This window comes from Rhipicephalus microplus, chromosome 2 (assembly GCF_043290135.1).
Source record: "Rhipicephalus microplus isolate Deutch F79 chromosome 2, USDA_Rmic, whole genome shotgun sequence".
In the NCBI taxonomy this organism is placed as follows: Eukaryota; Metazoa; Arthropoda; class Arachnida; order Ixodida; family Ixodidae; genus Rhipicephalus; species Rhipicephalus microplus.
Window position 1 is genome coordinate 131045460 of NC_134701.1, and position 21989 is coordinate 131067448.

At 45.7% G+C, this 21989-nt stretch overlaps 1 protein-coding gene across 15 annotated transcripts in view; it reads right to left on the reverse strand.

The window, feature by feature from the left end:
• Window positions 1-8471: 8471 nt before the first annotated feature.
• The window catches only part of LOC119170730 (uncharacterized), a 56585-nt gene continuing 43067 nt past the window's right edge, over window positions 8472-21989 (reverse strand). For 14 of the 15 annotated variants that reach the window (XM_075886814.1, XM_075886812.1, XM_075886815.1 and 11 more), the window contains 2 exons: window positions 20800-20994; window positions 8472-9808 (listed from right to left, as the gene is read on the reverse strand). In XM_075886814.1, coding sequence (XP_075742929.1) covers window positions 9566-9808; window positions 20800-20994 — 438 coding nt within the window. In that variant the 3' untranslated portion in view covers window positions 8472-9565. The remainder of the gene's footprint in view (window positions 9809-20799; window positions 20995-21989) is intronic. The other variant, XR_012893786.1, reaches the window with a different exon arrangement.

Below are 21989 nucleotides of genomic sequence, written 5' to 3' on the forward strand. Positions count from 1 at the left end.
TCGATCTGCAACATTATAAGTGGAATTTTTCCCACACCTTCGTTGCTCTGTTTTTTTACGTAATCAAGCAACTAAGCAGGACACAAAACATGTGTTCTCCTGAGAATAGTTAGCAACACGAGCTTGTACGCTTCATAACAAAGTGAGTCGGCACATTTTTTTAATTCCTTCTTGAGTTAGCTGAGACGGCTAGTACATGTTTTACGAACTAAAATCTTCAACAAAAATCTTTTGCGGAAAGGCTTTGTTTCATTTGTTTATTTTTGTTTAATGCTCCTTACTTTTCTTACCTACTTTCCTGACTTTTTGTTCACGTTTTGCTAGGATCAAGCTATTGTACTCCGGCACGACGGTGGCAGAATTCACAGCACCCGACGATGGACAGGAGGTGGTTCTGGTGAAGATGTACCAAGGAAGTTTCGCAGCATCAGCAGCCAGCGACAGTAAATCTCCACCCATCATTGTGACGCAAAAGGAGACCGTTCTCTCGAAATTGGTAGTCACAGAATATGAAAAGATATTTGAGTACAAAGCGGTAAGAGCCAATTACCAGACTACAAACAGCGTATACCCGTGGGCGCAGCCACACCTTCAGGGCAGCCACGCCTTCCCGCCTCTTCAGAGTCATTATAGCGCATATGCTGGAGATCCTACAGGCCTGTAGCTATAGAAACTTTTTTGGGGGGTGGGGCACTTGCTTTAGACCTTAACTATTTTAGAAAAACTCCAAGTTGCATTACTTATTTTCGGTAACACAATCACTAACAGAATTCTGGGGGTGGGGCGGGGAGGCATGTTCATGCCTGGCAACGGCTACACTGCCCGCCCCCCGGCTACAGGCCTGTAAAATAGTGTAGCACTCACTCTGCACGTATCAATGTGCTCGTGTTATTTTGTCACCGAATTCATTGCGCATGTCGCCATGTTACTTCAGGACTCCGATCGCTCTATGTAGTGGGAGGTATAGGGACGCATCAAAATTAAGAATAAAGTTGGGATTAGAATATTGACATTTAAATCAACAGTACCGAAAATCACACCAGTAAAACAAAAAATTATTTGGCCATTAAGTTACCCCCAAATTCCGAGCACAGCCTCGTCCTGGGGCAGCGCCAGCTGCGTTTGAAGTTTCGGCTATCGACCGTTGTAGCGATGTAACATTAGTTGCATATTGCCTCAGAAACTGTCAGCACTCGAGCGCTACGCACACCACTCTGTGCATCGCACGCGTCGCGAACCAAGCGAAACTCCCAAAGCCTTAATTGTCACGGCAATTTCGAAGCGCCGCAGGGTGCGTGCCAGCCCTGCGTGCGCACAAGCTCCGACCGAGGGGCCAGCGTGCGTGCCAGAGGAAGAGAGTGTGAGCAACGTATCTAGAACGAGGTCTAGAAAGGTTGAGTATGAGGTTAGAGCAACAACATCTAAAAATCTAAAGGGTGTTAGTTAAGGTGCGTTTACACTAGAAAAACACGACTCCGATTTTGGTCAGCAGGCTGTCTTTAGGAGTGTATTTGCTCTTGTTGTCAGCCTATATATAAACTGCAAAGAGGCAAACAGTCCGCCGGTGGTCTCTCTAAAACCCCAACCGCACCTTGTCGGGCTCACAGTTTTTCGATGGCCAATTCTGTAGCCACAATGGAGGCACACACAGCGATACTGACTAAACTTGCACACCTGCACTTCATTTTCAGTCATGCTCCTTTCTCTGCCATTGTCCCTCTCCAGCTAAGCCGCGCAGCCCCCGCCATAATCCACGGTGTCACAGGTGGTGGACACAATAGGAAAGCGAAGAAAAGATTTCAGTTGGGTGCTCGAAATGCCTATTTAGACGCCGCGGAAGCCTCGAAGAGGGCATAGTCAACTCCCCCAAGATTACTCCCTTCATGATCGTTTGAAGCAAAGACACGGGGCAAATTTTCGCTCTGCCGCAGTTCTCCCGAAGAGAGCGCCCCGCCGTGGTGGTCTAGTGGCTAAGGTACTCGGCTGCTGACCCGCAGGTCGCGGGTTCGAATCCCGGCTGCGGCGGCTGCATTTCCGATGGAGGCGGAAATGCTGTAGGCCCGTGTGCTCAGATTTGGGTGCACGTTAAAGAACCCCAGGTGGTCGAAATTTCCGGAGCCCTCCACTACGGCGTCTCTCATAATCATAAGGTGGTTTTGGGACGTTAAACCCCACATATCAATCAATCAGTTCTCCCGAAGACACGCCGATGACAGGTCTGTGGATGCGTTTTGTTAGTGTTTTCAGTCTGCCATCATGTTACACTACGATGAAATGCGGTCTTTTGAGGCGTCATCGTCGTCGTCGGCCTAGTGTTACCATGGGGTCTGGCGACTATATCGGCGGGCGACTCGTCGGCCCATGGTTTGCGTCTGCCTCGTGTCTTCGTCAGGATCATGTCAGTGTCGTGTTTCTCTAGTGTAAACGCACCTTAAGAGGCCAGTGTCCGCGGCGCGCACCGGAAGTGACAATCGACACTCGGTGACGCACGGGCACACTATGCATACATAGTGTTCATGTGAAGTCTTTTCCGCCGTTATCGCCATCTCCCGCCATGCCCGGGTACCTCGCTGGGTACCTACAGCAGTTTACGTGCTGCAACGCGGTTTGTTGGGGCTCGTCATCTGTTGCTGTGCGCGATGTTAAAAGAGAAGCCGTGTGGTTTTTCGTTGTCATGCTTTAACGAGCTCATTGGGTCAGAAAGGCCTCGCTTGTTCACTGGATACAAGATCAGAAAATCAAAACGTGTGACGTATACCAGCCACCGCGTACACCGGCTGCCCGCCACGATCTATGAGGGCCCATTATCTCGCTGTCACTACGAATTGCGTGGTCTAAGAACAAGTGAAAGCTCAAAGTCACTCGAGCCGCAATTTTAAAAGTGTATGAGCGAAGCGCACAACTCCCATCGAAAACGAGTCATCATGCAGAGGCAAGTTTACAGGAGATATATTATTAATAACAATTTGAATATATTGCTGTGGCCCACACCACCAAAGTAGCAGTGCGGCTCCCCGAGTGTTTTAAACAGTGCTTATGTTGAGCGTTTTTGATTGGAATTTGTGGAAACAGCCGAAGAATATATTATGCAAGGTAGAGACTTCGCGTGGTGCGTGCCGCGCTGATGCCGGTCACTTTTCTTTTTCGCGTATGTTTTAACTCATGTTGAACCTTGTATATTATTTTTGTTGTGGTGCGCTAATGTACAGTAGAGTCCCTGAAAATGATAGAGACCGTTTTATAGGGAATCAATCAACCAATTTTGAAAAAACTTGACCCCCCACTCGAACCGATCGGCTATACTTCAAATCGTGAGTGAACGAATATCGTTTCACATCCATTTTCACAGCTTGTTTGAGTGCAATACCTGAATTCCCGCGATCGCCTTCACAATTTTAACCACCTCTCTGACACGCCGATTGTGCACGCAGCGGTCGCGGACAAGTTTATATATACAGTACTTATTTCTGTTTGCAGGTACGTGCTTGGACGTAGCACTTACCCGTAATGAAGTTAGACCTAAAGACGCAAATATCACCGGTTCTTCAAGTCGTTTTTGTTAATTTGCGCCAGCCAAACATGCCGGTGCTTTTCGAAAAATCGCAATGTGCGTTCTCAATTTTACGTAATAACTTTCGGCAAAGAGAACACCCCGATGCTCTACTCACTGTTCGTGGACTGCTATATCAACTTGCCTCACCAGCAGCTGATAATTGCTCAAACTTGCATCGTGAGGCAAAACTGAACGGGCGCATGCACGAGCAAACAACACGGCAGCGGTCAGCCACGGAGTCAGTAGGTACCCGGGCATGTCGGTGGCGCATTTCGGAAGTGACGAATCGGCGCTGCGAGACGCATGTGCACACTATATACATCACAAGAAGGACGCCAATGTAAAAAATAGTAGTAGCAAAGAGGAATGAAACATATCACCAATAACGACAGAGAAATTAAAAGCCTTGTAGGAGGAGGAAGGAAGGAACCAGACGTCCAGTTTGACCTGCACTGAGGAAGGAATGAGGGAACTAAAAAAAAGAAAGAAAGGTTGCTGTAAAACCTGAAGAGTTGCAAAGCCCAGTCACGCAGCGATTCCCGTTCAAGTAGTTCTCACTCTTTTGATTGCCGCACCGACGACGACGTTAATCTTTGGGGTAGGCACGCAAGCTTTTCGTGAGAGGAGTAGAATATTTTCTTGTTAAGAAACATTCATAGAAGTATGAATGTTGACAAAAGTATCAAAACGTACAGACATAATTTATGGGCATTTTTTTTTAACTTTGTATCGAGCGAGATGCGAGACTAAGCTGCCTCCATTTAGTTTGCGTTGGTGTTCTCATCATTATCGCATCGTGCTGGTGCCAGCATTCACAACACTTGGCGTGTTTTTGGTGCATCGTCTTTTAGAGGAGTTATAGTGGTGCGATACTATGTATCGTGGTAAGGATACATGATCCATGCCAGCCTCTCCAAATTTGTCCACATAAAGGGATCTATCCCACAGAAAAAGGCAGTACAATACAGAGAACGTCGAAACGACCGAACACTTCTTGCGCACACGGCCTAGTATGGGCATGTCATGCGCGCGTAAGGTACATTCGCATGACATGCTGATGCGTCCGCATTATGTGATCCTCCAGCTCCTAGTTGCACAGATACCGAATAGGGCAGGGAAGGAATTTGGCTTGCGAAGTATACATCGAGTGAGCGGCGAAGGTTTCAAGCTCACCTCCACACATCATGCTTTTGCAGCTTGTAATGAACCAAGTAAAAAATTCTAGCGATACAAAGCTCTTCATTGGGCACACAACAACTTCATCTGTCTAAGCAAAATTTTTTATGTGACCTAGAGAAGCGCCATTTAATAATTAAATGACAAATAAAACAAGAACCAAATGAATATCATTCTTTATCGATACTTCCCCTGATGACTCTCCACGGTTTCGCATTTCTTTTTTATCGTTCTGTCGCTGCACAGAAGCACCTCCTGCTCTCTATGCAAGCGAGCAGATGCCAGGAGATGCCGAGCATATGATGCAATGTGGATGAATGCATGTATAGAGGCTAATCGACCTTCCTATTGGCTAAAAGGCCTTGTAGGCTTGACAGGGCTGAAGGTAACTTAATTATGAATGGTGTATAGATTGCGTCCATAGTGTTACGAAAGCTCAATTTAGCCGGTAACATTAATACCGGACTCCAGCGGTACTTGAAAGAAAAATCGGAGGGTAAATAGCGTTTATGTAGGCACCGATTTTGAATAGAGGCATTTATAGGCACTCAAAGGAATTTAAACACCAGTGTCCAAAATAGACATTTATAGGCAATATAAAAACACTATAAAAGCTTTCCTTACCCTATAATTAGCACTCATAGGACAAAATAACAGAATAGGAACGCAAGAAACAAAATAGGCACTTGCCTATAATCTGACTTCTAGTGACGAGGTACGCCAAACTACGCACTAAAAACTAAATCGTCTAACTCGGCCACCTAAACTCATTTCAGCAACATATTTCGTCATCTCAATGTCTTGTCATGCTTTTGACTTGGTGATGTTGGCATGGCTGCTAATTTTTCAAGTTTATTGTCGTTACACCATGCTCGACTTAAGTGGCGTGTCTCCCGTTGTGATTTTCATTGGCCCTGTTAGGCTCATGAACATGCACACTAGAAGTGCCATAGTTGGAAGATCCTTGCTTACACTTGGTGTGTTTTAGTCTGTGGTGTACACGTATCCCGAAGGAGTACGGCCACCAGCGTGGGTCCGGTCTTAGCGAGCCGCAGGGCACGCGTTAACCGTCGCCGTGGCGAGAACACGATACTGCTCAAGTCGCAACACTTTATTGTGGCAACACCAAACGCAGTACAGCCCGTTGCAAAAAAGGCGCGGCGGGAAAGCAAGTAGGCTTATCCACGCCACGGGCACAAAGTACTACACAGGGTGCCACGAGCACGTCTCCGCGGTAAAGGTGATCCACGGAGACACCGGAACAAAGGCCCGGTTGCTCGAGCGAGGGCAAAGGCGCTCGCTTTGGCTTCGGAGGGAGACGGGTCGGCGTAGCTAGGCCACGCACTAGGACACCGTACCACCCCTCGGCCGTCGTACGCAGCGGGGCAACAAAAGGTGAGGGTTCGCTTAGGGCGCGAGGCGCCGTCAGCGAAGTCCGACGAGCCCCCGAGCGACGGGAGTCGACGGACGGAAAAGATTGCGTGGCTCACCGTTTGCTTTCCCGGAGAGTACTGACCACTCCCGACGCAGCGCGCGAAAACCTCTCGGGAGTCCCCGCGCGCGGCGCCACAGTCAACATCCGCTTCCGGGTGAGGGAGTTAAACGTCACTCTGCTCTCTCAGCGCGGCAGACAGCAAAGGAGGGCAGACATGTCGGGACATGAGAATGGCAGAAAAGGCGGCAAAGCCCGCGCAAAGGCAGCGGGCCAGCCTCAATTCCCACAAGTCTTGGTAACACATTGTGCTACATTAAGCAGATGTCTGTAGATAAAGGTAACATGACCAACCAATAGCATACAGAGGCGTTTAATGCTGCAACGACGGACAGTCGCCCAGCTTGAAAAAAAGTAATAGAAGGAGTGCGCGTCAGACCACTGAATAAAAGACTGTTATAGTCTGCACAGGTCAGCAACATGCCCCAAAGGAACTTTCGCTGTATGTGAAGAAAATATCACACGCACTAATTTGTGAAGGTGTGGTATGGCAAATACTTATTTTTTTTGCAATAATATTTTTTATTAGTGCTTTCAACTGTCATGATTCGCGACACTTTTTTTTTCTCCAGGTAACTGGCCAAATCACCTACAAGTGAACAAGGCTTGCTCCATCGACTTCAGTCTCAACGCCCCTCCACCTACAATCCCAAGCTGAAATCCTGACACTGCTGTCAATGTCTGAAGCTCACGTTTTTTCTTAATTTCACAAACTATGGTGAACACATAGCCAGAATTGAATTTCACACATGTGTACTGAATTCCTGAATTTCAGTGGACTGAATTGAAAAGTACATGTGCATGTCACTGTGTAATTGTAACGACGGGGCATTTCAGGGCATACTTTTACAGTTGTTTACACAGTTAGACCAGTTGTTGCATGAAAGAATAATTAAATTATGCTTTAAGACGACAGGCAAACCTTTGACAGGGTGCCCTGTTATGTTATGTGTGTGGTGATATATTTACTACCCTTAATTGAAGCCAAGCCATTGCAATTTTATATTGTTATGGGGATTTATGCAGGGAATGGGTTGAGCAGATCAACACCTACACAGAAAGGTGGCTCCGATGGGTACATCCCGCAGTTCAATGCGGTCAGCAGAAGCAGGGAGAGTAGGAAATTTTTTCTCGTTTCCAAAAGCTATAGCAGCAGTGAAATGGAAGACATTACCCGGACAGAAGAAGGCCTACTAAATCAATTACGCTTCGATGACACGAAGCGTGAGTGGATGACACGAAGCATGACATGAAGGGTGAAGGCCACGGCTGTCAGTACATGAAGCTGGACGAAAAAAGTATCTCGCAGAAGCACAGCTGGAAACGATAAACAGCTCGTCAGGGCCATCAGGACAATACACTGTGGTATAAAATGTACCTGTTGTGGAGCTTAAATAGTCCGCTTTGTTTCTTTCCCTCTCTCCCTCTCTGCCAGCTAGAGGTAAAATATTTAGAGAGATAATTTGATTTCAGAGACGGGGGAGGCCCCGCTTCCCCGATATTTCATTCATATTTAATATATATTTCCACTAGCATAACATCCGCAGGAGCGCAGCCAGAAATTTTTTTCGGGGGAGGCATCGCCTTGATTTTGGGAGGAGCACCCTATTGAAATGGTCTTTTTTCATTCTGAATGCCATGGGGAAAAAACATTTTGAGTGGGGGGTCACTGGCTTGTTTGCCCCCCCCCCCTCCTGGTTACATTCTTGAACATTCCCGCGTACAAGGACAAGCAAGTGGCATAAACGACGAACGAGGTCACGCTGTCGGTGGTCAGTCAGTGTGACATTATAGAAGAGGGTGGTGAATTTAGCGGGTGCACTTCATCGCCAAGGATAAGCAGTTCCTTCTAAAGCACTGTCTCTGCCACCAGTATCTTGTTGATCGCAGTGCCTAGAACACTACCCCACACCTCCACCAGAAATGTCATGTCATATAGTGAAAATATTGCACAGAAAACACTCTCTCGTGGTGTGCTAGAACTATCGCTATGCTAGTTAGAACTAGCAGTAGGCCATGACGTCCAAGACAACAGGTGTACCACCTGACGTCATGGTACTTGCCATTTATTTCCCACCAAGTTTAGAACCCTTTCAGGCAACTCTAGACGGGCCACCAAAATGTGTCCTCTATACAGTATACAAGTGGCTATGCTTGCAGTATATATACTTTGCACTGTCACAGGAAAAAAAAAAGTATTATAGCAGTTTTTTCACCTGTGCATATTGCAGTAATTCACCACCACACCTCTCAAGCTTCCACACAAATGTAATTTATTCACATCATCCTAAACATAAAGCGACCCCTTATTGGAGTCGCAGTCACCTTTGAAAACTGTACACAGTGCATGCTTTTGTTGATAGATAAGTGCGATCAATGTATACTTAGGTTTTTTACTGTACCTGTTACCTCCACACTCAAAGGAGCACATAACAAACCAAATAAAGAACATGAGCTGAACACTTTCAACACTTGTAGGCAAAGATAAGGTGCATAGTGGCAGACAGCCGGGCTGTTTGTAATATCACCACATTTGCAGCACTTGAAAAGGAAAATAGGAAAACAGCAGCTACAGAATACAGATATAGAGAGCAAGTAGGACACAAGTTCTTCTGTTTTGTTTTGTTATTTAAAAAAATTATTTCTATATGCGAGGTGGAAATGTGTGACATACATACATAAAATTGCATAAATAAGTCAAGCTCTCTACACTCATTGCATTCATGGCATCAGCAAGTGCATTTCCTGTGTATATGGGAATAAAATGAGACATTCAGATAATAAATATGAGGTATGGTAATCACCTGCTTTCAAAAACACTCAAAAAGTCCCACATTCATGTTGATTGCTTTTGTTTGTTTGTTTTTGCAATGTGAACAATGAGCAGCATATTTACAATATTCAAAGTAAAGCAATAAAACTACTAGGTTCTTTTTTAAACAAACAGGGCTACAGGTAAAGATAATGGCTTGAATAGATGAAATAGTCGAGAGATGTAAGAACAGAGGCTATAAATACAGGCTGCCTTTCGACTAGTGGACTTGTCTTTGTCAAGATACCAAGTGCCTTTCTCAGCAGTCTATTATACATGTACACTTCGCTCACTGTCCCGTGGTCGCTCAAGTCGCTTGTACCACCACAACTAAGGCAGTCACGAGATTTCAAAGCATAAATGTAGTCTCTTTTCGTTTTCAAAAGTAACTAAGAAACTAGTGAAAAATAGAAGAAAAACATGTGACAACGTCAGCTTCCCGCACCACTGTGTAGCTTGAACTCTCACAGCGATTTGTTTAGAGAAGCCACAGTTCATAGCAATGTCATTCGTGCGGCGCATAATGTGCTCATCACAAGACAAGTCTTTTCCTGCGCACGGCACGTCCACAGACAACAGTGTCTGCATCCTCGAGGTAGGGATATTCCGACGTTCCGTCTTGCGCCTCGTCATCGTCCACGATATCTCCCACTTTCAGGTATGAGGCAATGCGGTTCAATATTTCAAAATTGAAGCGATCAAACTGAACTTGACGCGGCGTTGGTGGTATGAGGCACGTAATCCTGTTCTTAACTATCCCTGTCAGCTGCCAGAACTGTAAATAAATCATGGTTAGACAAATCAACATTGCATCATTTTACTCAAGCTGGACTGCAGCTACGCAGTACTTAAAACAAGTAAATATATTGCACTATATTTGCCTCATTCTAAGCAACCCCCCCCCCAAGAAGTATGACGAGCCAGCATGTTTCACATATTCAAAGTGCTAAAATAAAAGTTCACAATGCAATGCGTACCCAGTTTATAAAAGAACAGTGGTGTGTCACCTATGTAAATAATCAAAGAAATTGGCAACAAGCTCAACGGCTAATTATTGGGAGCTTCTGGCCCCAGCAGCATGCAAAATTGGCAGGAGCTTTGCATTTGTGCAGCCCCTTCCATGTACAGTCCTGGATATTTCTAGTAAGAAAGAGTTGCAATTAACTAAAACACATTCTGTCCTAGTTCTTTCCCTCAATATGTGTTATGCCAGAATGATTCTGGCTTGCAAGATTAAGTCTACACCACTTTTGGCAAACACATCAAACTGGTCCCAAATGTCCAATGCACACGTGGGAAAACGAACAGCCCAGTACTTCTTTTCTTTTATTTTCATTAAATTTACTCTTTCTTCCTCAAATGCATGAAGCTTTTTTTCTTTTGAAGTATTCTGTGGCCCACTCTCTACCTGGCTTTAATACATCAAACAGAGGAGCTACACGTACTTGGCTGAAATGGCTTAGTAGTTAAGGGCAAAACAGCAGCACTGAACACATAAGTTATATTTAGGGAACTGATAATACGGACATATTTACAGTATACAACAATGTACGTTATAAAGCTAGTGTATTTAAGAACATCTCATGTTTCCGACACCAAAACCTCATGACGTCGCACTTTTTCTACATAGCTTGTTCATGGCTGCAGGTAAAAAATGGCAATAGTCAATATAACCACTGTGAGATGATTATTTTCCAGCTTCAAACAAGCACTGTTACGCATAAATCAGCTTAGTTGCAGCTGTTGCTACCAAGCAGATTCCCAAAAGTCAACTTTGTCAAAATGCCATAAAGTGTTACATGGTCAAGCATACACAACATTTTGCAGTGAAGTGGGCCAGATAAGCAAGGGCACCAGTCCCAGGCAATACTAATTTGTTCATTCATACACACACGGACCTGCTGTAGCCTGTCAAAACTAGTACAAGCACTGAGATGCCCTAAAAACTGGTGGCAGTCCATTAGGGTTATTTTGTAAATGGCTACAGCGCTTCAAGCTCCAGGGCGCAATAAAGAAAGGCATGCATGCAGTTTTTTGGACTACCTTACTCTTGGAACAATTTTGCACTGCCTAGGTTGTCTAAAAAAATTGGACGCTGCATTAGGTAACTAGGCTGTATTATATAATTTACCGATGAACAAAACAAGCCAGTAGCCTGCTCTTGGTCACATAATACAGCAGCCGCACATCAATTAAGGAAGAACCTATAATCACTTGGTAGTGATGGAGAAGAAGACGGCAGTCATACCAGCAGAAGTCTAATTGTTTATTATGTGAACCTGTGCCCAGAAAGCTCTGTTTCTTGAAGTACAAGCAATGCATGGTGTACACTGATAGCAACAGTCCCAGTCATCGGTTGTCGATTATCTGATCATCAGTGGAATGTATCATCATTATAGATTAGTGATCAAACCTTCCAGCATTATCACTGATGCTCACGCAAGCTGCCTAATAAACTTTACAAATTGTAGTTCTGTCCTGCCCGTTGTCGTAACAAAACAATGTGGAACAATCACAAAGTATTTCAAACATTGTTGTGCAGCCTGTGCTAACAGTTCTTGTAGATGAAACCTGATCCCACCCCAATAACAAAATGAGCGTACATTGCACTGGCGCTAGAAACCAATGCCACTGCCCCTCATGCGGTGCCAGTTGTGCTCTTCTGGAAAAGTGCTGCGAGCGAAGGCAGCGTCAGTACTGGCATGTGAAGCAAATGACATGGAGAAGATTCTGCTACTTTTGGCATAGCATTCGTAATGTAGCGGCAGTGTTTTGTATTGAACAATTCAAAGCTGTACACCATTGCGCTAGTAGCCAAAGGCAAAGAGAAGGGGTAGCAAAAGTGTTTCTTGAACAATGCACAAAGTGTTCAAATTTTGGACAGGCGTTCCAATAGCGGGGCTTGCCGTTGGGCCTGTGGGAGACTCCCGCGTAGTCATTTGTGGTCGTGACAGCATTTTAATTGACAACAAGTCATCTAGAAAGAATGCCATGTGTCCCTCTCACGTCTTCACACTGAAGAGCGCCATCACAACATCAAACAACCCAGCTTCTTTGCGTGGTGCTGTGCTTAAAGGGCCCACACACCAGGCCCCATACCGAATTTTAGTTAGACAGGGAAAGTTGTTGGCTGTCTGATGAGGAACGTTTTTCCACAAACATTTTTTGAATCAGTTCATCACAAGCGGAGAAAACAGGTTTTTTGAAGCGGCACGAAACGAGGATGAGATGATGATGATGATGATATATGGTGTTTTTTGGCGCAAGGGCCATTTGTTGGCCAAAGAGCGCCATTTCATCTTACTAAAAATATGGACAATGATTGTGATAAGCGGCTGTATAAGGGCCATAAAATTCCTCGCGATAAGGCGGGTAAGAACATACAAGTAATAAAATGATGACCATGCCGTGAAAGATGTGTGTGGTGTGAATGATGACAAAAGTTGGTGATAATAAGACGATGGTGGATATGTATGGCATTAGCACAAGTGCCTCACTCGTTCATACCCTTGCGTCCAAGGGCCGTGAGGCATGTGCTTTCCTGTGTAGCCACCGCAGCAAAAACCTCTCAAGAGAGGTCGTGCTACGGTATGCCCGGGTATATGATCTGAAAATTATGAATTTCCTTTAAAAACGCTAATAGTGATTTGTGACTAAAAAGCGGTTCCCTACCGACGAACATTGCAGGGTGTAAAGGTATATGTTGTCGGTAGGATAGTGGGAAGTGGTGTCTTCTTAGACTGTCTAAATGTTTACATTGAATTAAAACGTGAAGAACTGATAATGTCTCACCACATTTATCACACAATGGTGGATCACCACCGGATAAAAGATGTGTGTGTGTCGTGTATGTGTGTCCTATCCTGAGTCTTGTTAGTGTTACCTCTGTTAGACGTGATTTTGATACTGGTGGCCAATGGCCAAGGTGTGGCTTGATAACGTGTAGTTTGTTTTGTGTGTGTGTATCCCACTTGCTCTGCCAGTAGTCCCTGAGGTTTCGTTTGAGAGACGGCTTAAGATCAAGGGCCGGGATTGATATAGATGTAATGGCGGTGCTCTCATGGACGGATGCAGCGAGCTGATCCGCCCTAACGTTGCCTTGGATCTCACGGTGCCCTGGCACCCAGCACACTACAACATGTTGTTTGTGTGTGTAGAGTGTGCACAAAATGGAGTAAAGTGAGACAAGGACTGGATTTTTTTGTTTTTTAAGACTGTGCAGAGCCGTTACCACACTGAGGGAGTCTGTATAAATTACTGCTTTTTGTATTTGTAAGTGTTTGATGTGTTTAGCTGCCACCAGTATCGCGTAAGCTTCCGCTGTGAAGATACTTGTGCGTGGATGTACAGGGCCAGCATCCGAAAAGGATGGGCCGACAGCAGCGTAGGACACAGAGGAGTTAGTCTTGGAGGCATCTGTGAAGAACTCAGGACGTGTGTATTTGTGTTGAAGTTCCAGAAAGTGTGTTCGGATATGGGCAATAGGTGCATGTTTTGTAACCTCTAGGAAAGACACATCGCAGTCTATAGTCTGCCACTGCCACGGTGGCGGGTATGCTACAGGAGCCATTAAACTGTGTTCGAGTGACACTCCAGTGTCCTCAGCTAGACCCTTCAGGCGAACTGAGAAGGGCTGCCTCATTGAAGGCCTATTTTGAAAAAGAATGGAGCTCGCCAAGTCATTAATAGTAGAGTATGAGGGGTGCCTCTTGTCTGCTTTCACCTTAAGGAAATATACAAAGGACATGTAGGTTCTTTGCAGATGAAGCGATCACTCATTTGACTCAACGTAAAGGCTTTCTACGGGGCTGGTGCGAAAAGCACCCGTAGAAAGGCGGATGCCCAAATGGTGCACGGGGTCCAGCATTTTCAAGGCACTTTGTGTGGCAGACTGATAGACAACGGCCCCATAATCTAAGCGGGTACGAATAAGGCTTCTATAGAGGTTCATGAGGCATTGCCTATCACTACCCCACGTAGTACGTGACAACACTTTTATAACATTCATGGCTTTTAAACATTTTGTTTTTAAATACTTTATGTGTGGTATGAAGGTCAACTTGTTGTCCAAGATTAAGCCTAGGAATTTATGCTCCGCATTCACAGACAGACGTTGGCCGTTCAGTTCAATGTCGGGTTCTGAGTGCATGCCTCTCTTTCGAGAGAACAAGACACACGTGCTTTTTCCTGGGTTCAGCCGGAATCCGTTTTCCTCTGCCCATTTGGAGACCTTATTTAAACCTAACTGAACCTGTCGCTCACACATTGCTAGGTTGCATGACTTAAAGCCAAGCTGAACGTCATCGACATATGTGGAATAGAACATGTTGCGGGGGATGGACAGGTGCAAGGAATTCATTTTTATAATAAAAAGTGTACAACTAAGTACACCACCTTGCGGTACTCCCGTTTCTTGCACAAATATTTGGGAGAGAGTACTGCCCACACGGACGCGGAATTTCCGATTGGACAAGTAACTCTCGATTATGGAAAGCATTCTACCGCGCACACCCAGGTGAGACAAGTCTCTTAATATCCCAAAACGCCATGTTGTGTCGTAAGCCTTCTCGATATCGAGAAACACTGAGAGGAAGTATTGTTTGTGGACAAAAGCGTCTCGGATCTGTGCCTCGATACGCACCAGATGGTCGGTGGTTGATCTACCCTCCCGAAACCCACACTGAAATCGGTCGAGCAGATTGTGTGTTTCAAGGAAATGTAAAAGTCGGCGGTTTATCATTTTTTCAAAAAGTTTACAAAGGCAGCTGGTTAGTGCAATGGGCCTGTAACTTGAAACTGAGGAAGGGTCCTTGCCCTGTTTCAAAATAGGGATAACAATGGCCTCTTTCCAGGAAGCAGGGATGGTGCCTGAAAGCCAGATAGCATTGTATAGAGAGAGTAAAGTTTTTCGCGTTTTGAGCGGCAGGTTTTTCAACATATCATATGTGACACGGTCGTAGCCTGGAGCGGAATTATTGCAAGAGTTTAGAGATGTTTGTAGCTCAGCTAAGTTGAAAGGTTGGTTGTATTCCTCGTAATTTGTGCACTTGGATTCTAGTTTCTGCTTTTCCATCTTTGCTTTGTGTCTTTGGAAAGCTTCAGTGTAGTGTGACGAGCTAGACACCTGCTCATAGTGTGCACCGAGGAAGTTCGCTTGATCTTCCAGGCTATCACCCTGTGTGTTTACGAGTGGAAGTGAGTGTACTTGTCTTCCTGCTACCCTACGAACCATGTTCCAGACTTTAGCCTCTTGTGTATATGAATTTATCCCTGATAAAAACTTGTGCCAGCTTTCTTTTCTGGCCTGCCGACGCGTTCTCCTGCCTCGAGATTTTATTTTCTTAAAGCTCTCAAGGTTTTCCGCTGTCGGCGAGTTCCGCAGCAACCTCCATGCCCTGTTCTGTTCCTTTCGTGCATTCTGACACTCAGTGTTCCACCACGGAACGTGTCGTTTGCCGGGCAGTCCAGATGTTTGTGGAATGCACTTGGTTGCTGCGTCAGTAAGAAAAGCCGTGAAATACTGCACAGCTTCATCTATGCCTAACCTGCATATGTCAGTCCAATTCAGGTGAGTAAGCTTTTGAAATTGTTCCCAGTTGGCTTTGTTTACCAGCCATTTGGGAACATGTGGAGGACATTCATTTATTATTGGTGTACTCAAAACTAAAGGGAAATGGTCACTTCCGTATGGATTATTTATGACTTTCCAATGAAGTAATGGTACAAGTGAAGGAGATGCGATACTGAGGTCTATGGAAGAGTAAGTTTTGTTGGCAAGGTTATAGTATGTTGCTTCTTTCCTATTCAACAGACATGCACCCGATGAAATGAGGAATTGTTCAATGAGACGACCTCGTGCATCACAGCGAGAGTCACCCCACAGACCATTATGTGCGTTCAGGTCCCCAAGGACCAGATAAGGTTCAGGTAGTTCGTCTATTAAAGACTGGAATTGAAGTTTTTCGAGACGGTGGTGCGGAGGTATGTACAAAGAGCAAACAGTGACAAGTTTGTTTAGAATGACTGCTCGGACAGCCACCGCCTCGAGGGAAGTTTGAAGGGGTAATTGTGTGCATGCTATACCTTGACTTACTATAACCGCTACACCACCGGATGGTAGCATGGCATCATCTCTATCCTTTCGGAAGATTATGTAGTTACGTAAAAAGTTTGTGTTAGTTCGTTTTAAGTGTGTCTCTTGTACACACAGCACTCTTGGATTGTGTTCATGGAGGAGTTCTTGTAAGTCATCGAGGTTTCGAAGAAGGCCTCGGATGTTCCACTGTAATATTTCTGTCTGCATATTTAAACAAGAGATATGCTGCTGTGTGTACAAAGAGTATCCTGTGTTGGAGTGAGCTCATTTATTCAGGTGGCAGGACGGTTGTCCGGCCCCGTTATTGGTTTTTTATTTTTCTTGGCGCGCTCCAAGGAGGCGCCCCGCTCTTTTGGTACCAAGGGTACCGTTGTATCCATTGCCTCCTCAGAGGCACTGGGTGCCCGCACATGCGAGCTCGTGGTTCGGATATTAGGCCTCGCCTGGTGAGGGGAGGCCTTGAGACCAGAGGACCCTGGAGTCTCCGGCCTCAATTCGCTAGGAGGCGGAGTAGCCTGAACTACTGCCGCCTTGGGGGCAGGTGCCACAGCCGTCGGCTCGCTCTGCGCTGGCCGAAGGAGTGGCGAGGGCTGGTGCGGCGCTGCCCCCTGACGCGCCGCATCAGCATATGTAGCGCCATAAAATGGCGACACTCTTCGTCTTGCTTCCTTGAATGTGATATTTTCTTTGATTTTCAATGTGATGATTTCCTTTTCTTTTTTCCAAAATGAGCAAGACCGTGAGTATGCGGCATGATTTCCACCACAGTTCACACAGTGTGATGGTTCTTCGCAATTGTCAGAATTGTGGCCTGACACTCCACATTGTGCACAAGTTTGGTGACCACGACAGCTTTGTGAGCCGTGGCCATACTTCTGGCATTTAAAACAACGACGTGGGTTAGGTATGTATGGTCTGATCGACGTCTTTGTGTAGCCTGTTTGAATACTTTCTGGGAGATTACTGGAAGCGAACGTGAGTATTAGGTGTTTTGTTGGAGTTGCCTTGTTGTCTCTTCTAATGGTGATCCTTTGTACATTTGTCACATTCTGACTCTTCCACCCCTCCAGAAGTTCCTCTTCAGTCAAGCCGAGCAAATCAGCATCAGATACTACTCCACGGGTTGTGTTCATGGATCTGTGTGGCGTTACAGTGATGGGAGTGTCACCAAAAGTTGATAGATTCTGTAGCTTTTCAAACTGTTCTTTTTCTCGAACTTCAAGGAGGAGGTCTCCGCTGGCCATTTTGGTAACTTTGTACCCGGCTCCTAGAGTTTCTGTGAGACATCTGGCTACTACAAAGGGGGATACGGTTCTGGCTTGCTTGCTGCTTATCTCACTATGTATAACATGAAAATGGGGGAAGTTCTCAGTTGATCGGTTGAAAAAACCTAAGTCTTCGGTGCGTACGCGCTTTAAGGCGGTACGATCATTTAACAAGGGAAACGCTCTATGCATTCCAGTTTAATTTTCTTCAGAAGCGTTGGCGGCCACCCACCACGGAGCCCAACGAGGGGACGCTACAAGTTTGCGGGTGCTAAAACCTGCAGACGCCAGCCGTACAACGCTACTATAACCCAATGCGCCTAGACCAAGGTAGGCTATTTGCACAGGGTTAACCCTAGCCGCCAGGAAGTTTGGAAGTAAACAGAAGAGAGGAGAAGACAGGACAGATAAAAAGTGAGAGATAAAGACGAAGATGTAGGGAGAGAGAGATAGGAAAAGGCGACTGCCGATTTCCCCTGGGTGGGTCAGCCCAGGGGTGCCGTCTACGTGAAGCCGGGGCCAAAGGGGTGTGTTGCCTCTGCCGGGGGGCCTTAAAGGTCCAATCACCCAGCGTCGGCTCAACCCCCAGGATCCCCTTTTCCCCGGACACGGCAAAGCCACGCACGGCTAGGCGTGGGAGGGAGTAGAAACTCCCCCGTTAGCTCGGGTCCGTGGTGTCGCTACACACCAAACGCCTACTTGCGCAGGCGCCCCTGCGGGCGAAACGAGGATGAGAGGAGGAGAGCTCGAAACCCTTGCCGCTTCTCCGCGTAGCCTTCTCAAGCCAAATCTCTTTCCCACTCTCTCAGGCATTCGACCAAGAGATCACGTGCGTATTTCATGCCCAAACAAGCCCAACCCCCAAGCATGCGAGTGGTGTTGCTTTGTTGACCAGCATTATTTTGTGGTCTTCTGCCTGTTTCTGTGGGATGGTTTGAAAACGCTGGCTTAGACGCGGTACAATAGATGAGTACAATGAGTGCGCAAACGCGTAGCAGCGTTTCATTCGCTTCCACGGCTGTCGTCTGCTCGATGCGCTGACCGCGGGGACACGAACGAATGCGAAACGCTGGCACATTAGCCCCGCATCTCATAGCATTTCACGAGAAAGAATGAAAGAAAAGCGCGTGCAATTTTTTATTGCGTCTCATTATTTATTTCAAGTTTTATTAATCTCTTGAAGTAACAAATACATAAACTACGCACGTTGTGTTAAATAATTTTTGCCATGTCATGTGGTATACTGTTTACAACGTCAGCGCAAAGTCGTCTACGTAGAGGACCAACGTCATTGCATTGCGGTGTACGTAGGGCCATTCATACGCCCGCGTCAAGCCCTCATTCTCAAGGCGTGCACCAGCAGAAGGGAGGAGGAGTAGCGTTCATCTTGAAACTTGACCCATCTCCGTGGCGCGTAGCGTCGCAAATTTTACAGGCGTGATCATGAACGCCTTATCTATGGATTACGCTTGCCCGCTCAAAATTGTCAAGCCTGGTGAGTGGCCTTTTAAGGCGCTTGTTTACGTGCGGAGGTGGACTAGAAGAATAATGATGCCTCCTCCCTTTCGGCAATGTAACGGAGACATGGCCGACTGGCTAAATATTTCAAAATAAACATCTTTGCATTTTAACTGCAGAACTTGCTGTTCCACACCTTTGGCAAGCCCTGACATTGCAGATGCACCCATGGCGATGACAGTTATATTGCGCTGCGGCTTTCAAGGCGCGACCAGCTGGCGCACAGGTTTTCGAGTGTCTGCTCTCCGAATTGTTGCCGCTTACACGAAGCAGGCCACATGCGTGAAATCACGGAACATAACAGCAACAAGTGCCAATTGCACTGCAAGTGCACCCCGCAGATGAAGCTGAATGCGATTAGTTGTGATGTAATAGCACCAATTATATTTCTATTTGAAATGCGAAGCATTTCTTGGCAAATAAGACACTTCGAGTGTTTTTATCTACGTGTCTATCGATCTAGAGGCTTAAGTCAATATAGGCGCTATTGATGTTGCCTCGTTATACTAACATAGGTGATTACAAAAGTATGACAAACATGACTATCTGGTCGTGAGCAGGAAAATCTTGGCCTGTACGTCACGAAACCCTTTCCTGCAGCCACGTGTGGCACATACACAGGCCTCAGAATGCATGAATGAACCACATGTGGCTCCTAGTTTATATCTACCAGAAGCAGTAACAGACATTGGTAGCTTAAACGGGTGCGCATCAAGAAAATGTGGCATCATATTTTTTGTGGCGTGATGACCCCCCCGAGGTATGCAAAGAATAGAAATCGGGATATCAGAAGGAACTGAACCTGCAGGCATTTTTAGTGGCAATCAATTATTCTTCGAAAGAGCCAAGCCACGTCTCTAAACTTCTTTTAAGAAAGCCTATGGACAAGAAAATGTCGGTGCAACTAACGTAGTAGTGGCTGCAGTACTGGTTTCCTAATTTTATGGCAAGGTAATAATCATTCCTTATTTACAGCTAATGCTTTGATACATACGTCCTGTCAGCTAAATGCCAATTTTGGTTGTAATATGTGTTGGCTGCACTTTTATAACAGTCAGATAAACATTACATATGTGCTTCTATGATTCAGCAAGCTGTGATGAGGCACTGTTCAAAACCGGAGAAAACATTCCAACGAATGAGGTACAATGTACACAGTGCCGCACATGAAATGTCGACTATACTTCAATGTGAATCGCACTTCATTTCAATAAAAATGACATCTCTTCCTGACATTAGGTCAGACCGCAAGTTACCCTTGAAATATCAATGTAGTCGGCATGGCTGGCAAGCCCACTACAGTATGTCACCACAACTACTCCATATACAAAAAGATGTTCATGCACTTTGTTACACTTTACTCAAGCTGAACAAATGCCGCACAGACTAGCTGACTGCTTTGCATAAAACCGGTTCACAATGCGTGGGATCTGTCGAATTCTACCTAATACTTTGTTATTATGCCTACACATTAACATTGTTTCCTAACATTGGCAAAAGAGCGCGTACATTCCCTTCTTGTCTTTCTTCACTCGATGCTTCACCAACTGCATTTGTTCTTCTGTTGTAGTTCTTGCCCGCTCCTGCTTTCTTCTGCCTTTTTTTTTTCTATGCTTGGCCAATCCTAGTATTTTAACAGATAATGTAATCTTCGCTCTTCGTACACTTCACGCAGATTTCAGCAGCACACAACACAAGAAATGGCCGCACAATAATAAAAAATAACCACCAGCCCCGTGCCCCCGCAGCACGCACCTGAGCCTGTTCCGGCATCCACCTGCCATTAGTTCCCCGTTGCCACCGACAGAGGTGCCACCAGTCCGAACTCGCCCTGTGCCTGGCACTATAATCAGTGACCGTTGAACTCCCCAAAATAACGATACTCACATTCACTTGGAGCCGCAATGTTGCTTCCGACATCAACAATCTGGCGACATCCCGACCGCAGCAACCAATCCGCTGGACAACCTCAGAGAGCTGAGGATGCAGGGCGGCAACACTGTAGGCATGAGCTGCCCGCTTGTCCATTGACCCATGAACAAATGCAGCGGCAAACCGTAGCAGCTTCCGATTGCGGCGAACCTGCACCGTGATTAATCTGTCGGTGGATGCGCGACACTTCAAATAATTTTCCAACATGCAATTATTATTAGTACGAACAGGTGCCTTGTCAAATGTATGTACACAGAGAAGAACAAAAATTAGGGGACCCATAAGCTTTGCTTTCAAGAGTTGAACACAATAGCGATATTCTGTTCATAGTGCGTGCTTCAAACACTTAGTTTATGAAACCTTTTCGAACTTGCTATGCCCCTACTAAATGGCCTTAAGTGCACAGTAGCATGTGTGCCTTTTGTAGTGGATGTCTGGCTTTAAACTATGAAGACATTATTATAATCCCCTATTCTGACGCTCGATGGCAATGCATGCTTGTACCATACATTATTACGGCTATATTTTATGTTGTATTGTGTGGCATGCATACAAAATGCGTGTGTTTGTAAAGCATGAAAGTTACTTTCACTGAATTTTCAAGCAGAGGGAGTTATTTCCATTGTATTCACAAGCAGAGCCATGGCTGTGTGGTAGAACACCTGCTTGTCACTCAATCGATCCGGGTTCGATCTCCACTCAGACCCAGAATTTTTTATTATTTATTTTATTTGCATCTTTCTCGATTTTCAGTCATGCAAAGATGATTTTTCACTCACAACCAATGGTACTGACAGCAACAGCAGAATATCTGTGAAACAAGCTCTGTAACGCCGCACAGTTTCCCCCCTTGTGACAAATTCGGGCTTAAGCGCGGGCGTTTTTTTGGCCCCGGCTCACGTTAAAGGATGCCACTGTGGCTCCATCTGAAGACGTCTCACAAATTAGAGTGCTGTTGTTCATATGTTTGCTGTTCTGGCTGCCTACACAGATTAAAAGCTATTTCTCAAAGGGCACGGACTTGCTGCATTTATATCCCATCTCTAACAAATAGCTTGCAGTATCAGGTGGAAAAAGTGAATGCAGGTGCAGAGGTCGTTACCATCATTGATCAAAAGTCCCGTAAAGACCTGTTGGTTACCAAG